This window comes from Lygodium microphyllum, chromosome 29, assembly GCF_053477565.2.
Source record: "Lygodium microphyllum isolate KBCC chromosome 29, Lygodium_microphyllum_v1.1.10, whole genome shotgun sequence".
Lineage (NCBI taxonomy): Eukaryota > Viridiplantae > Streptophyta > Polypodiopsida > Schizaeales > Lygodiaceae > Lygodium > Lygodium microphyllum.
The window spans coordinates 106,190,392-106,207,616 of record NC_141163.1 but is presented as its reverse complement, the minus strand read 5'-3'; the positions used below and the strand labels follow the sequence as shown (position 1 = coordinate 106,207,616).

At 39.1% G+C, this 17,225-nt stretch overlaps 1 protein-coding gene across 2 annotated transcripts; it reads right to left on the bottom strand.

Annotated features, from left to right (window-relative positions):
- Positions 1 to 3,789: 3,789 nt before the first annotated feature.
- On the bottom strand, positions 3,790 to 9,795 carry LOC148010990 (protein phosphatase 2C 51-like). 2 transcript variants are annotated; one of them, XR_015689437.1, is made up of 6 exons: positions 7,631 to 9,795; positions 7,150 to 7,515; positions 6,959 to 7,064; positions 6,305 to 6,776; positions 5,820 to 5,965; positions 3,790 to 4,054 (listed from the first exon to the last, which is right to left on the bottom strand). XR_015689437.1 is itself a non-coding variant. In XM_087671155.1 (5 exons), exons 2-5 carry the CDS (start codon positions 8,540 to 8,542, stop codon positions 6,451 to 6,453), a joined length of 1,710 nt encoding a protein of 569 aa, XP_087527281.1. In that variant the 5' UTR covers positions 8,543 to 8,613; positions 9,249 to 9,795; the 3' UTR covers positions 5,972 to 6,450. The 2 variants fall into 2 exon arrangements, 1 of the variants encoding a protein (XP_087527281.1); XM_087671155.1 differs by lacking the exons at positions 3,790 to 4,054; positions 5,820 to 5,965 and having other exon boundaries at positions 5,972 to 6,776; positions 7,631 to 8,613; positions 9,249 to 9,795.
- Between the last annotated feature and the right edge of the window lie 7,430 nt (positions 9,796 to 17,225).

Genomic DNA, 17,225 nt, shown 5'->3' with positions numbered 1-17,225 from the left:
AATATCAAAAAGTATATTGTTAACATTGGCTTTTATATTTCTAATGCAGACCACTCGCTTTATGTGAGAAAGGATGATGCAAGTTTGGTCATTATAGTCATCTATGTGGATGACTTGACTATTACATGTGATGGTAACAATGGGATTACTAATGTCAAGAGCCTCTTAAAAAACTTGAGATGAAGGATTTAGGTGAGCTAAGATACTTTATTAGTATTGAGATAATCATATGTGTTTATGATATATGAATGTCCCAAAGATAGTATGACTTGAATATATTATCTAAGTATAGTATGATAGCATGTAAGCCTCTTTCAGTGCCATTGGAGTAAAATGTAAAGTTTTGATTACTAATGTTGGAGATGAAATAGAAGACCCTATTATTATGGGTACGGTAAGTACTCTTCAAGAGCGACAAGATTGCTCTCATGACTTACAAGAACTTGAAAGAGAAATTGAACTAGAATTTGATTGTGAGACAGCTCGATTACAAGAGAATGCTCACAAGAGCATGGCTTGATTGCAAGGCAAGACTCAGTGCAAGATAAGACTAGAACAATATAAAAACTCAAAGAGAACTTACCTCAATAAGAGCCTCACAACTAGTGTTAGCAAGACTGAAGGGCTTGTAGCCCATGATCCCTATTTATACTATAGCCTAGGGAGGTTAAGGGGAACACATATGATTACAAGAGGATGCCACATGGCATGGCATGCACATCAACACATAGCATGACATGCATATTCACACATGGTACACTAATTTCAACAATGATATAAGTGATGATGCAAATATCTTCTAGAATATTCTGGAGTCTTCTAGAATCTTCTAAAGACTTCATGGAAATAGCTTCTATAGACAACATTAGAAATTTGGACATTAACTTAAATCTCCTAAATAAGATTATCATGGGCTTCTCATAAGATTTTCAATTTCACTTCATGAGATTTGGAAATGTAGATTTCATTTTGATAATAGAGATACCCTTTATTGACTCGTTATTCCTTTATCTTGGGTTTCTCCTTAGTAAAGCTTATGCTTTGGATTGCTACTTTCACAAGAGCTTGATATTCTAAATCTATAGAAAACTCAGCAAGTAAAATTCAAAATAGAATGATGAGACACATACTAATCGAAGTATCCTTATTCTTGAAATACTCTTTAGAAAGGCTCTCCTACTTTAGGGTATCAACTATTCAAAATAGAATGATGAGACAAGATACTAATTTAAGTGTCCTTATTATTGAAATACTCTTTAGAAAGGCTCTCCTACTTTAGGGTATCAACTATTAGTGTTCTTTCTTTGCTTATACATGATCTCAAAATCAAAGTTTTAAAAAGTTTAATACCCATCTTTGTCTCATGTTGAATTTTCACCAAGTATATTTCCACTTGAGACTCTTATAATCACTTCCCATTCATACTTTTTTTCCTAGAAGATGCATATACACTTTTAGCACATGGATCATAGCAAGAAGTTCTAGTTCATGGGTGGCTTCATTAGCTTTGTAGGGCTTATTTTCTAAAAGTGTAACTAGCATTGTTTATTATAGCAAGACTCCTTTGATTGCAACTTCACATCTCTAATCACTTTAAATTCTTTTAAGAAATTGAGAAATTATTAAAGTGCTTCCATGGTACATCCTCCTCCTTTATTGAATCTTTTTAATGCTCAAATAGCCACATGATTTGCATGTGGTGCTTGAAAAGATTGATAAGGATGCTACTACAAATAAATAATACATTATTATTCAATATCATCCTATAAGTAAGAATCCTCTCACTTCATTAATGGTCTTTTAATGTAGGATGTCCTTGACCTTGTGAGATATCCTAAATACTCAATGAAGCCTATACAAAACATGAATTTTCTCTTTTTAACATTGTTTTGATTTTGACAAAGAGTTCATAGCAATATTCTTAGTCAACTTTTATTATCTTTAATGAATTTTTGTGCATTTAAATGTCATCAAGGAACTTTATACAATGTCATTTGAATAAGGTTGAAGCATGTCCTACATTAATCAACTAAGGTAGATAAGGCATAAATCTATCCAAAAGGAATTATTAGATATTCATGATAATAATTGCAAGTATTATAGGTATTCTTAAGAATATATTGATATTTAGTTCTAACCTAATAGTACATTGACCTTCAATTAATCTTTGAAATGACATCCTCCATATAGTTTATTTATTTAGAAGTTCAATGACGTAGGAAATAAGTTGTATACTCTTTATGGTTACCTAATTTTTTCCTCTAAAGATGACACAACCAAAAGACCCTCTTTTTTTTTAGTGCAAGGACTTTCCCATATGAAGTGCTAGGTTGAATGGCAACTTTGCTTAATTTATTGCCTTAGTTCTCCTTGAGCACAAGCATTCATCATATCATCTTATAAGATCTTTTTGATTTGACAACTCAATGATATTTTCCAGACCCCACTCCTATTCAAGATAGGTCTATTAACTCTTCAAGGAATGCATTGTCAAAGTCATCCAGCCATGAGTATTGCTTCCCTTCTTTAGGTTATTTTATATTGTTAAATTGGATCAAGTAGACTACTTAGCCCTTTTCTTATCCCTTTCTCAATCCAACCACCTATAGCTAAATGTACTCTCAATCATTTGTCTTTCCCTTCAATTCTACTCATCTCATCAAGGATATTCTAAAAGACGTCATCCTCAACTTACAAAATGTGGGCTTCACTAGGTTTAAGCCAATCCACGATCGAATACATTCATAATGTCCTAACAACAATATTTTGAAGTTTTGCTACAATTGTCTGTCTAAATAGCTTAATTCAACATCCTATGATCTTAATGAGCACCACTTCTTTTTCACTTGCCAATCCTACAATCATTTTTCCCATTACATTAATGTTTAACTACAATGTTTCATTATTTTTGGAGATAAAAACAAATAAATAATCCCACCAAACAAAAATTCAAAATGTGTCTACAATTGAATAAGCTAGTATGGTCTCATGTTGCTCTTACTCTCACTCATCCCCTTTGTTTGCCCCCATGTTCTCTCTCACCAAACATGGATTAAAGCTCACAAACTATGGGTAATATTCTTCAAGTGTGAGGAGCATATTCATGTCAAGACAGTAGGATATTCAAGGAGGCTCACAAACTATGGGTAATATTCTTGGAGTGTTAAATTGAGTTGGTGAAGACTATTTTTTTGGACTTGATTGGCTTAAAAGTCTCACAAACTAAGAATAACATTTTTTTAATGTTAAATGGAGCTAGTGACAAGTTCATTTTATTCTTACTTGATTAGCTTCAATAGAGGCGGCAATTACCATTCCTTTCACCGCTACCCTTGTCTTACACTAAATTTCACAAAGCTTTTGCTTTCTTCTACCAATATTTTGCTTCAAAGGGGATATAATCACCATGGATTGTTTTGCTACATTTGTATCAACCATCGTATTAAAATTATCCTTGGTCTCAATCCAAGATTTTGCAACTTGGATTGGCTTTAGTTCCTTCACTCAAAATTGCTTTGAAACAACTTTTCCCTAGTGTTTCGTAAACACATCATATATTCTTGAAATTTGACACTCCAATTCAAAAAACACCTTTAAAATCTCAATTTTCCTCATTGATTTCAAAATCATCATTTAATTAAAGCAAGGATACTATAAATTAGAATTTAAAAATGTCAATCTCTATCTACATCTCTTGTTCCAAAAAAGAGAACCATAACTTTTTAGTATTAAAATTAATACCAACTTAAATACTTACTAATTGTACTCTATCTTCTCCAAGAGAGAATTTCACATTCAAGATTACTCCCTTTTGCAATGCTTGCAATCCCTCAAGGTATTCAACATTATACAAGCCTCTTCATAAATATCCATCTAATTTGGAAATGTAACTTGTACCACTTTAAAAGACCTAACAAGGTACACCTACCTAGTGTATCTTTCCACTATCAATTATGATATTATGTGGTGTAGCATCCATTGAATCCGAATAGCATCCAACAAAACATTTACCATCAAGAAATTCTCCAAGGCATTCCTTTTCTAGCCATCAATCCTAACATCCAACAAAAGATTTACCATCAAGAAATTCTGCAAGGCATTCCTCTTGAGTAGCTTTCTTGTATTTGGCAATGACAATTTGACAGATTTTGAGAACAAACCACCACCTCATACAATGTCAAATCCAATGACTAAAGTTTGGTGATTGACATCATGAAGTTATAAACAAAATGCAGTTCATCATCATAGCTTTGTGAAAATTGTCTCAATTCTCCAAGCCATTTCTCTCATATGTTTTTGTATGTTGGGGATTTTTGTAAAGGGTGAAAAACAATGCAATAACTAGCACTTTTGGAATCCACATATACCAATTCAAGGTTGCTCTAATATGTTTTCATACATTGGGAATTTTCGTAAAGCACAAAAATAGTACAATAACTAGCACTTTTGGAATCAATTCAAGGAACTTGATCCTTGGAAAGATAGCACCGATCAAAGAATTTGGATCACCCTCTTAATAAACACAACGTTCAGAAATTTTTTCCCATTAAGACTCCTCACATGCAAATGTGCAACCCATAAAGGGAGGCACCTCCCCTCCAAACGTCCATTTAGGGAATTTACTTGTTATTTACACTAACTTTTTATGAGACATAAATTATTAAAAAGATTAATATTAAAGTTTCCATTTCTTGACCTCTTGCTAATATATATCCTTAAAAGAGTATCAACTAGTTCCCAAAGCCCCTAATCACAACAATACTAGAGTCAAACCAACAAACGATCCTCAATTTATTTGATTTAATCTCTCCCTTTAAAAACCTTTGAATAACCATGGAACCATAGCCCTTGAACCTTAGAGCTTTAAACCCGACAGCTTTGAAACCACGTGCTAAAAACCCCCTCTCAATCTCTGGAGGGTTGCCCCTCCATCACTTGAAGGGTCCTGGAGTAGTCAGCCAAAACTCAAAGTTCCATAACCAACATCGTCCACTTCTCTCTTTTGAGGACAATGGAATTAGTTCATCGTGACAGTTTTCAACTCTACATCACAATGAAAAGGACAAGAGGGCCACCCTAAATTTGCCATCTTACATCCATCGAAGACAATCACTTGGCAACCAACTAGGGATGAGAATAAACAACACTATGCTAGGTAAGGAGTGTGGAATGGGGGAAAAGTTAAGGGGTTTGTGGCAATCATTAACTAGTTTGTGTGTAACTAGCCAGGTCTCTCCTTTAACGTTGGTTTCATTTGCCCTACTCCCACCCTCCTCTTTTGATGGTTTCTCAGGCCCTTAAAACCAGGAGAAATAAGCATGTAACTAACAGTTTTCCAACACCACGAGAAGCATAACCAGACACTGCCTATTGGACTAGTCTACCATTGGACAATTGCCCTCTGTTTCTTCCAATGTGGCTGCTCCAACACTATTCTTAACCCAAGACAACCAACACAAAACAGGTACACCTGGACATTCATCCACTTATCCAGTCATGCAAAACCGCAAAAACTAAGTTACAACAAGCAATTCATCAGCCATCAATGAAAACAAGATTCAAAGTTGACTATGGAAGCAATTGGATAAAAAGCACAAATTAAGGCACGAGCATGTCAACATGATGGAAGAGTCAAAACTAAGCACAAGCATGTTCAAATTGCCTGTAGGTGAATGTGGATGTTAGCTAAGAGCATCTTCTTCACAAAGCAGAAAAACAACAGCTAAAATCTTTAGTAAGAAATTTCAGAAATGCATGAAGCTTTAAGCATTCTATTACAAATAATTCAATGGACAAAATAAACAGAGAAAGAGATCCACCTTTAGTTCAGGCTGAAGTAGCATCACACGTGGCATGTTGAAGCCGTGCAAGCATTTGCCAGAGTGTCAACCACGATGTCCTGAATAAAAATTCAGGTAACCGCCAATTGCCCGATCAATGACCCTCAAAATTTCAGTTCAAGCACCTGCAGCGATATGAAATTTCTTGCCAATCAACAACTTTCACAAGTCACAGTTATTTCACAGCTTGTATTTTCATTCAGGAATAGGATGCCAAGCCCTCAGTTTACAAATATGAAATAATCTGCCGCCAAAAAGATGGGACAATATCTTCACAAGATCATTTTTGGGAAAGTATGGACTAACGATATGGGAAGCTGTAATAAGCTTCAATTAATCAGTGTATGGGTTTGTCACTAAATTTCCATCTTTGGAAATTTACTGAGAGATGCTGTAAACCCACCCTACTTTCAATCCACCAAAGTATTTGCAAAGACGGATTTTCTGAGGACAAGTGCACTCACAGTATACATCTCTTTACCAAAAGTTAACCGGAGCAACGTTCATCAGGTGCATCGATGCTGTAAATTCAGCTGATGATAGCTGATGAGTGAATGAGTGAATGAGTACCCCACATAAACTGATAGTATCACCCTGAATTGCAGACTTGTCACAATTTTGGAAGCTGTCTTTTAGGAGCCTTCAAATCAACCACCACAACAGTGATGTTATCTTTGCTGCCACGTGATAGAGCTAATTTGGTCAATAAAGCTGCTGCAGCTCCAGCAGGGCTATCCTCTGCACTATGCTTGCCAGCTCTTGCACACTTTCTTCGGTGTGACTTAAGACATCGCCGAGCTATGTCACAAGCCGTTTCATTGTTTATTGCATCCCATAAGCCATCACTAGCAAGGATCAAACATTCATCTTCTTGTGTCCGTTGTATGCATCTCACTTCAGGCACACCAATTACATACGGCTTGAGAAAGCGGTCACCTGAAAGGGTAGGATTGGAAGCTTCATTATTAATCATTATCCCCAAGAATGCTCCTGAGTCCCAAGAATGTCCAGTGAAGCAGTACAGTAAATTACCAACATCTACCATCCCCAAAAACCAAGCATTGCAAAAGAACCAAATACAGAGTTCAACATCTTTGAAACATGAAATTGAACCTCACCAATAGCTCTTGACATGGCAAGTAAGCCTCCAACTCTGTAACCATCCCAATATATGACCCTTCCACCTGCTGCCTCTATACGATCCATTTCATCTTCTTGATCAGGCTGTGAAAACATGGATGGATTAGGTCACACCACATGAAATTGCTTAGCAAAAGGGTACCAGGGACAGAATTGAGACGTACAATACCTTGTGATCCCGTGAGAGAGGAATAGCTCTGCCTCCACGTGACAGCACTGCTCGAGAGTCACCACAATTACCAACAATAATCTGGCAAGCTCCAATGACTGCCACAACAGCTGTTGAGCCCACATTATCTGGGGCTATGGGATTGATACAGCAACCAGGGTTGGCCCCTACATTTGCACACCCTCCAGTGGGGCAAATACCTCCAACTTCTTCATCTATCTTCTGAAAAGAAGCCACCATCACTTTCTCCCACCGTAAACACCATTCACTGGATCCAACAGGTACCACCTTCTTAAAGGACCTGACAGCTTTAATCAACTCCTCGGTAAGTGCTTTATGAAGTCTGATCTTACAAAAGGAAGATGCCTGCACACAGCAGAGTAGCATGTATACAAATAATCAGCACACATACAAGGGTAACTGCTAGCAAGCATTCATACAACGATAACTCAAATTTATCTGCTGTTGTCCTTAAACAAACCTGAGTGCCTCCATGTCCATCATAGACACCAAAAAAGTGAAGGGAGCTTGATGTGCATGTGGAGGCATTGTCGCAGCAGCATCCTCCCATGGCATCACACGGTAAGAGAACAAAGTCTGGCTCCACAGTACATGTATCCTCCATTTCACGGCGCCGTCCACATACAGAGAGCATTCCAAATGGCGGACAGCTATCATCAGAAAAGCATCTCCTGATTCTTACCAGCCCCTTCTCTTCTGGCTCTACATTTCCTGCTGCTGTGCACTCAGACACACATTCTGAAAGCATCTGTGAAAGTCGCTGTGCACTTGGCTGTTTATCCAGCACTTCAAGAGAAGACGAGCTGCTGACTGAAGAGCCTAGGGAACGTGGTGTAGATGCATTCGCATCCTTGTCTAACAATCCACTGCTAGCTGAAGAGGCCTGAGATTGAAGGCATGCACTCACATCTCTTTCAAGTACAGTGGAAGGGGAACTGCTATGTTCAGGATTGGGAATGATCTCAGTACCTTTATCAGGTAATTTTGTCATGACAAAGGTACAGGTAAACTCCTCCCTTGCCAGAGTCGATGCAGTAGGCTGCATCCCAGCACAAGCAACAGCTTCCCGAGAAGACTCAATGTATCTTCTTATTGAAGCAGCCAAGTTTACAGATCCCTTGCTGTGCTCGAGAGGGAATGATAATGAACGCATAAGACCGTCATTCCTGTCTGTGAGAAGAATGTAGTCCAAAGCCTTTTGACAATCACCATGAACAAGGTCATCTTCATGAATGCTAATATGTCTGATTCGAGAAGATGACAACGCAAGCTTCCTAATCACATCCCTGCCATTGTGAATTTCACTCAAGGCAGCATCATCCACAGATGAGCGAACTCGTTTGTTCAAACTCTGGTTAAATGCCTGTGCCATGCCCTAGCCTCTTCCCAGGCCTTCTTGCCAAAGAACATGGAAAAAGTATCTCAAAACATCATAGGAAAGGCCTGCATGCCAGAAAGGGCAGACCTACACTGAGATTTTCATGTACGCTATAGACTTAGAATTCATGATACTCTACCAACACAAGGTAATGTTACAGAAAAACCTTAAAGCTCTGCATTATTTTGTCAAAGGTGCACTCTCTACCTACACAAGTAAGCTATTAGGCATTGCTGCTGCAAGAAAGGGATATCGCTAATGATTTAATGCAGTCTCATAATAAAGAACGGAAGGCCTCGCTATACAAGAGAGGAACGCGATATTGGAAAAGGGTATACCAGGATCTAACGCTTATGTTAAACTACATAAGCAAGGAATTAGGTGTCGCTTGTGAAAATGGCCTTAATCGCTCCAGTAATATGATGCAACAGCAATATGGAAAGGGGGAGGCTTGGCTTGACAGACAAGGAATCACGTATTGCACATTCAAGGGATTGATTACGTGGACCCTATCCCTCCGCTGACACGGCTCAATACAATGTCAAAATGCGGCAGGCCTTGTTAAACAAGGAATCAGGCATGGCAGATGCAAGAAAAGGGTTACCTGGACCTTGTCCCGGTGCTGAAATGACGCAACGCAGTGTTCGAAGCAGAAGGCCTGGCCTAACAGAGTTTTTACTGCTGTAAGGAGGAAAATTACCTGGGGAGGGCGGCCCTGAGAAGGAAAGCTCAAACGGATGTGCTTTCGTTATCGATTGTCTTCTTTCTCTGCTTCTCGTCTCATGCTTCTTCTTGCAGTCTGACTCCCTTCTTCTTCCAGGTCTCCTTCCTTGCTCCTCCTTCGTATACGTCGTCTTTCTCCTCCTCCCTCGTCCTCCTCCTCCGTCGTCTTCTTCTTTCTTTGTTCAAGATGGAAGGCGTGGCCTACCCGGTAAGGAATCAGGTTTTACTGCTGTAAGGAGGAGAAATACCTGGGGAAGCCGGCCGTGAGAAGGAAAGGGTCAAACGGATGTGCCGGCGTTAGCGATCGTCTCTTTCTCTGCTTCTCCTCACACTCTTCTTCTTCTTGCGGTTTGGATCCGTTCTTCCTCGTCCCGCTCCTTGCTCCTTTGTATGCGTCGTCTCTCTCCCTCTCCTTACTTCTTCCTGTTCTCCTTTTGTCTGGACTCTGCACGCTCTTCTCTCTTTTGCTCTTTCCCCTGAACAGTGATAAGGTAAAGGGGAGAGGGGGGTCCGGGGGGAAGAAGAGGGTGAAAAAGAGAGGTGACAAAAACCAGGAGGGGGGAAGATATTTCATGTGCAGAGGGGGGTTGATTTTGAAAGATTTCATTGTTGACTGGAATGAATGCGGGACTCCACGTGTTGGGGCTTTCGCCCAGACAGCACACCACAGTCCTTTCTTGAATTCGTGTGGCTTCGCCTCCTGCCATTTTTTACATGCAACCCCCCATGACACCTTGCACTCACAATGTCCGAGTCCGCATGTCACAAGAAATGCCAGAAGCTATATCTTACTAGCTAGGCTATCACATCGTCATCGTCATGCATATTATGCCTCTCTAGGTGTCACTCCCCCTCTCTAGGTTTTGACTCCACCTTTAAACAAATTCCCACTGTAAGGGCCGGGTCAGCCCAACGACAAGAGGGTTTCAAGGGCAATGAATATGGTTCGATTCCTCTCCATGCATTTACACCAACAAGGAGAACAAGATACCAACAAGCAAGGTGAGGGTTAATGAAACCCCCCTCCCCTACCCGACAAGCCGTGACCATGGGGCTAGTGGAAGGAATGTTGTTCCACCCCTTGATGTGGGGCTCTAATTCCCACATTATGAATTACAACATCATGAGTAGAGGGAGGGACCACATACCTAGCTATATGCGGTTGGGGTCGAGGGGCTGTTGATTAGGGTTTGGCCTGAACCACACCTAGCTAGGTATGTCGTCCATCCCTTGCGCAGACACTCGTGATGCTAGATACTACAATGAAAAACATGGGAAAATATCCACTTCTCTTGAATCTCACATGAGAAAATATTTTTCCCAAATGCAAGAAGTGCCTCTGTTCCAAATACCACAATAAGTTTTTGACATTTTCCGAAATGCAAGAAGGTCCTCTGTTCTATTGTGTTATCCTATATCGAGAGGCAACCTATACTTAGCTAGGTGCAATTAGGGGCAATGGACTACTTGGGAAGTACCGCATACTTATCTAGGCACAATTGGGGGCAGTTATTAAACCCCCCCCCCCCAACCACACCTAGCTAGGTATTTAGTCACTCACTTGCAATAGCTCATGATCTTGTCATAATCCACAATGTGAGAATTATAATGGGAATTCATCTTCATGTCTCAATCCTTTCCTTACCAAGGGCTTATGATAGTTTTGGGGGGTAACAAGTAAAGTCAAGCCCCCCCCCCCCCCCCCCCCCCCAAAAAAAAAAAAACACATCATATATTTTGATGCATTGAACAATTTCACTCATTGGATATTAGACTCTCTCTTTTTGGGGTAGTTTCATATCTTTACTTATATGGGTTTCATCATGCTTTGTGTGATCCATTGATTTTTGCTTCTTACAAAAGGGTGACATTTACCATCAAGTAAACTTCAAGTCAATAGAAAGTGATCTTCATGCTTTGGTGTGATTGTGTGGTCACCATCTTGTCCATGTAGAGTGATGTGTATTTGCACATTGTAACTTAATAAAATATGTGAATGCAAAGACTCCTAATCTTGTCAAAACACTTCAAACTTTGCTTGATTTGGAGAAGTTGGAAACCTTTTCGATCCCCCTCACCCCAAAATTGGCAAGATGTTTATGAGAAAAAGGGTTCCCATTGACCTTGTAAGTCCAAAGCTCTTTAGTTCCTTGCAATTCTAACTATCATTCTAGTTACACTTTGAAGTTGCCTTCATAAATTTCTTCATCACCACAAGAAATGAAGACTTCTACCATAATGTCACAATATTGTATACATTGCTATGCATTTAACAACCACCATATATGTTGGAGAAGTTGATTTGGCTAAGTTGTACATCATGGCATGAAAGCCTACTACACCTAAAAGATGCAATTGAAGTTCTTTGAACACTTCTCCTTTACAAGCACAACAATCAATACTACTTTTCTTGTCTTACTCAAAAAGTTATGCCATGACCTAAAAAGCACTAGACTTCAAAAGCACAGCTATACCTTGTCGTGTGAGCTTGTGTATCTGTAAGTAAAGGTACAAATAAGGAAATTCCCCCTATCATCGTTTTACGGAGCATAATTTACTAGTGGTCTATAGATGAGGTCAGCCTATCTACCTTGGATTTATATTGCACAACTATTCTCCCATTCAATAATAAAAGTTAACATGTCCGTGTATTAACCTAAATGTGGTGGCTCTATCAAGGGATGCAATGGGAGGAGCCAATCATAGAATAGTGACCCAATGGCAAGCCATAACCAATAGGCCAACCATGTATGGCCTAAGGAGGCTCCATCAAGGGACACGATGAAATCAGCCCATTACCAAAGACAAAGCCAAGATGAAGAGGACCATGCCTACTTCAATGAATGGATCAAACACATGAGGCCCATGTGGGAGGTGTCTTCTTTATAGACCCAAAGAAGTCCTTTAATTAATTCATCCATACACATCATCGCTTTCCCCTTAGGAAATAATAGAGTTTATTGGGCAGTGAAATTTCGATTGTACTTCACATAAGAAGCATGGGACGATCACCTCAAATGAAGTCGAATGCCCACCCTAAAAGGTTCACTTCACAACCAATCACAAGTGATAGTGGGCTAACACCGCATTTAGTCTAAACAAAGTGGAGTTGTCTTTTAAATTTCCATGGCTAGTCCCCTAAAATGGTGTTAACTTGGTTCTATCTTATTGAATTTAGGGAGTCATGTTCAAGTAGCCCTATCTAGTGTGTAGGAAAGCTACATGGCTTGTCATATCCACCCAACCACATTTGATTGTTTGTCAATAATATTGGGGATTAAAGGTTGTCTATGCCTAGCCACCTACATTTACTTGTCCTCATTGTCTACACACATGTACACTATAGGTGGCAACCACCCATCACCATCACTTTATTCTTTATTTCTTTATATGACAATAGAATAAGGGGAGGCATGTCACACATTGTGACTATTGGAGTCCTTCTTGCTCTCTCTTGCTTGAACCTCCATAGCTATTGCTTCTCTCTCTTGCTTCCATTCATGCTGCCAATCCTGCTCCACCTTTCAAGTAGTATCAGAATGGGCATTTGAGGAGCTTCTTTAGCATTGCATTCAACTTGAGAAGAAGAGATTGCTTGAAGCTTTCATGGTTGCCCCAACCCTACATTCCTAAGGTATTCATTGATCTTCCCTTTGGTTCATCTTGTTCCAAGGTTGTTTAAGGACTTCCAAGGGGATTGTTTGAGCATTGCCAAGTGCCCCATTGTGGTCATTTGCTTTAGCCTAACCAACTCTTACATTAGTAGTAATAGATCATGTGATTGTGCCTACAACAAACTACCCCTGTCGTCCTACCTCTAATTCCAAGTCACCTACAACTCATGCTTTGGTCTCTAATGCTTCAACAAACACTTGGGCATACTCTCCGACATTGAAGGCTTGCATTTGGGCACACATTAAAGTTGAATAACTTCAACCGTTGATAGTTATTCACGAGACAAACCTATTGTAATACCCTATGGGCAGCATGCATTTGAATGCCTATGGTTCATTCATATGATGCTTATATAACATGATTTTGATGCCTGAATATTGGTTTGATGCTTGGGCAAGCTTCTTGGATCAATTAGAGCTTGAATAGCTCAACATTTGAAGGGTTCTTTACCATAGCAAAGTTTGGATAGCAAGCATTCATAATGAATAGCTATGTATTAAATGCTTACATGCTAATTGGGTATGCTACATGGTTATGTTGATGCTTGGTATCGATGTTTATGTCTCGATATGCTTATGTTGAGCTCTACATCTTGGATTTGAACTTGATTGGTTGCAATTGGGCAATGCCTATTTGCTTTAGTGATTTCCACTTAGGGACTTGAAGACATATTGAAGATACATACTGTCGAATTGATGCAATTTGGACACTAGAATGTTAGGAGCGTTATTATTTGAGCTTTGTTTTGCTCTTGGACACTTTGAATTTGCTTCTAGTGGGAGTACTTGGTATCTTCTTCACAAAACTTGGCTCATTTGAGTTAGTGGGAGACTTTCTTATGCTTTCTTGGTTTATGTATATATTGTCACTATAGAGATTTATGGTTGTGGGTTTATTTGCCTTTGATTTGGATACCTTGTACCTCTTATTGTCATTAGGTAATCAATGGTGGATACACGATTGGTATGCATCTATGAACCTAACACCTTGGATGTTTTGACAGTATTTGGTATTTGGTAGTTTATGCTCTAACTTTACATTGCTACTTGCGTTATACATCTGGATTACTACTTGGATTTTCCTAGTAATGGGAGCTTACTCTATAGAATATTTGCGCACAGTTGCATGTTGACTTACTAGAGTTTTATGGATTGCCATGTTAAAAATCAACTTTGAGCAATTTCTTTGAGAGCATTTACGTATATTCAGCACTCTAATACTTTTGGCTAGTGGATAGTAGTGCATTGGCTCAATCTTCCTCCTATTGCATGATTTTTGGTCTGTTTTGGGTTAATTTGCTATTACTACAATAGCTCGCATTCTTTTATTTGGCTGACATAATGGCAGGTGCTTCAAAATCTTCCAATGGCACTGATATCTTCAACATAGAGAAGTTGGATGTTAATAACTTCTAGTATTGGAAGACTTAGATTTGGCTCGTATTGGTGCAAAAGAAGTAAGTCAAGACATTGAAACTAAATGACATAAAACCAAAACTTTATGGTATAGAGGATTGGGAAGAACTTGATGAGCTATGCGAGTCTACCATTATTTTGTCATTGTCAAAGTGACTATACTTCATTGTCATTGAGACTGAGGGTGATGTAATGCATTATTGAAAAACATTTGTGATCGTTATGATAAGCAAAGTCTTGCAATATAACTATATTAGCTTAAGAAACTCATGGACCTTCATATGAAGGAAGATACATCTATTTTTTCTCACCTTAAATGGATATCATTACAGTTTTAGTCAGCTTACTTCATAGGGCCTTAAGTTTAAGGAGAATATTAAGTTTCTTTTATTGCTTGTCACACAACCTAAGTCCTCGAATACATTCCACACTACTATGAGTGCAAACCCCCTACTGATGGCTTTAAGCTCAAGGTGATCACGGCCAAAACATGATCAACAGATCTAGATACAAGGAAAGGATATAGACTATCAATCTTAGTACCTTTAACAAAAATAAAGTCGATACATGTAACATTCCATGCAGAATCACCAAAAGAGACATGGTACATGTCATCGTCCAACTATCTAGTGGAGATAGAGATTTTGGTCAAAGCCAAGACATGATGTATATCATGAAGTGCAAATGGAGTACGAGCACCTAAATGCAATCTCACATGATCTATGCCAACAATGTCACATACATGATTATCACCCAATTTGATTGAATATGTAACAATGTGATAGGTATATAACCAATGATGATGCGAGGTAATAGGGAAAGAAGCCTCCGAATGAAGAAGCCAACACCGAGAATAAGTAGACTAAATATCAAGTAATTTAGTAGCATGAAGTAATAAGGCAACAAGTATGTAATCATCTAAGTTATAATCCAAGGCATTTATCTATTCTATCTTAACACTAAACTTAGGAACAATGATATGATCATCAAAAGATTTGGCATTCTCCTGCACTTTCCCTTTACCTTTTTTGCACCTTTCATTGTGCATCTTATAACACTGTGATCTTATGTGACCCTGCCACCCACAATAATGACAAATATAAGAGGACTTAACACCACATGAGACTTATTGTGTGATTGCCCATGAGACTTAGACTTGTTAGGCTATGAGTATCTACTATGATTATTATTCCCATTACCACCATGCCAACCTCTCACTATAAGTGAATGAGAAGTATGGGTTGCATCAACATTCTTCATGTTCACTTCTTTTGTAATTAAAGCACCCTCTATCCCCAACATCAACACACTCAACTTCACATTTTGCTCCAATGGTACTGAAAGAGGCTTACATGCTGTCATACCATACTTGGATAACATATCCAAGCCATACTGCCTTTGGGACAGCCATATACCATCATCACATTTGATCACCTCAATACCAAGAAAATTTCTCAGCTCACCCAAATCTTTCATCTCAAACTTATTCTTCAAGAAGTCCTTAACTTCAGCAATCCCATTGTCACTATCACCTATAATAATCAAGTCATCCACATAGATGACTATGATGACCAAACCTACATCTCCCTTTCTCACATAAAGTGAGTGATCAACATCAGAAATACAAAATCCAATATTGACAAGATACTCTCCAATCTTGTCAGACCATGCTCTAGGTGCTTGCTTTAGCCCATAGGGCGCCTTCTTTAACCTGCACACATATGTGGGATGCTCTAAATCCTCATAACTTGTCGGTTGCTCCATATATACTTCTTCTTGCAATTCACCATGCAATAAGGCATTCTTAACATCCATTTGCTGCAAACTCCAACCTTTGGCTTCTGCTGCCAAGGCAATCACACACCTAACAGTTGCCATCCTAGCAACTGGACTAAATGTCTCTTCATAATCTATGCCATATGTTTGAGCATAGCCCTTTGCAACCAGCCTAGCCTTATACCTGCTAACTAAACCGTTTGCATTATGCTTGACTTTGTAAAGCCACTTACAGCCAATAGCTTTCTTACCTTTAGGTAAGGGTACCAAATCCCAAGTCTTATTGTCTTATAATGCAGCCATCTCCTCATCCATTGTTGCATCCCAATGAGCATGACCAACAGCATCCTCAAAACAAGTGGGCTCAACATCCTCAACTAGTTTCACCATATAAGTATAATGGTGAGCTGCATAACCTTCAAAACCAAATCTTTAAGCATGGTATCTGACCCTACTAGATCTGCGTACCACCAGATCACTCAATGGAGCCTTTACATTACTATGAGCTTTTTGTACACCTGGTGTCCTGACTGAAGGAATGTCAAGCTCATCATCCAAACTCTCCAAACCACTAGAATCTCCATCAAATTCCAAATGAGTGGTAGATGCATCATTACCATCCAACACTTTCTTCTTTCCTTTGTCCTTCCCTGCAACACTTATAGATCCACTTGAAGATGTGGGGCTCCTCCTTAGTCTCCCAGACCAAGGGCTCACTGTAGGTATAGTACAAGATGATGTTTCTGGTCCACTAAGATTCCGTGATTCTTGTTTATCTTTCTGCACATAGCTGCCCTGATCATTGTCATCATCTAAAACATCACCAGCAGGTGTATACCAACTTCCCATCTCATCAAAGATAACATCCCATGCAACTTCTGCAATATGCATGTTTTTCCTTTCTGCAACACCATTTTGTTGTGGGGTATACCTGCAAGTAAATTGCCTCTTTATCCCATGAGTCCTCAAGAAGCCACTAAACTCATTAGAGAGGTACTCTCCCCCTCCATTTGATCTCAAGCACTTCACTTTTAAGCATGTTTCTGTTTCAATATCTGCCTTAAAAGATTTGAAGTGCTCAAACACAT

What these genes read in the sequence shown, in the direction of transcription:
- LOC148010990 (XM_087671155.1), bottom strand. Translation starts at nt 8,542, where the DNA reads ATGGCACAGGCATTTAACCAGAGTTTGAACAAACGAGTTCGCTCATCT. An exon ending in CTCTCTCACGGGATCACAAG is followed by an intron (nt 7,065 to 7,149) that starts GTATTGTACGTC and finishes ATGTTTTCACAG; the next exon opens with CCTGATCAAGAAGATGAAAT. An exon ending in TGCCATGTCAAGAGCTATTG is followed by an intron (nt 6,777 to 6,958) that starts GTGAGGTTCAAT and finishes CTACCCTTTCAG; the next exon opens with GTGACCGCTTTCTCAAGCCG.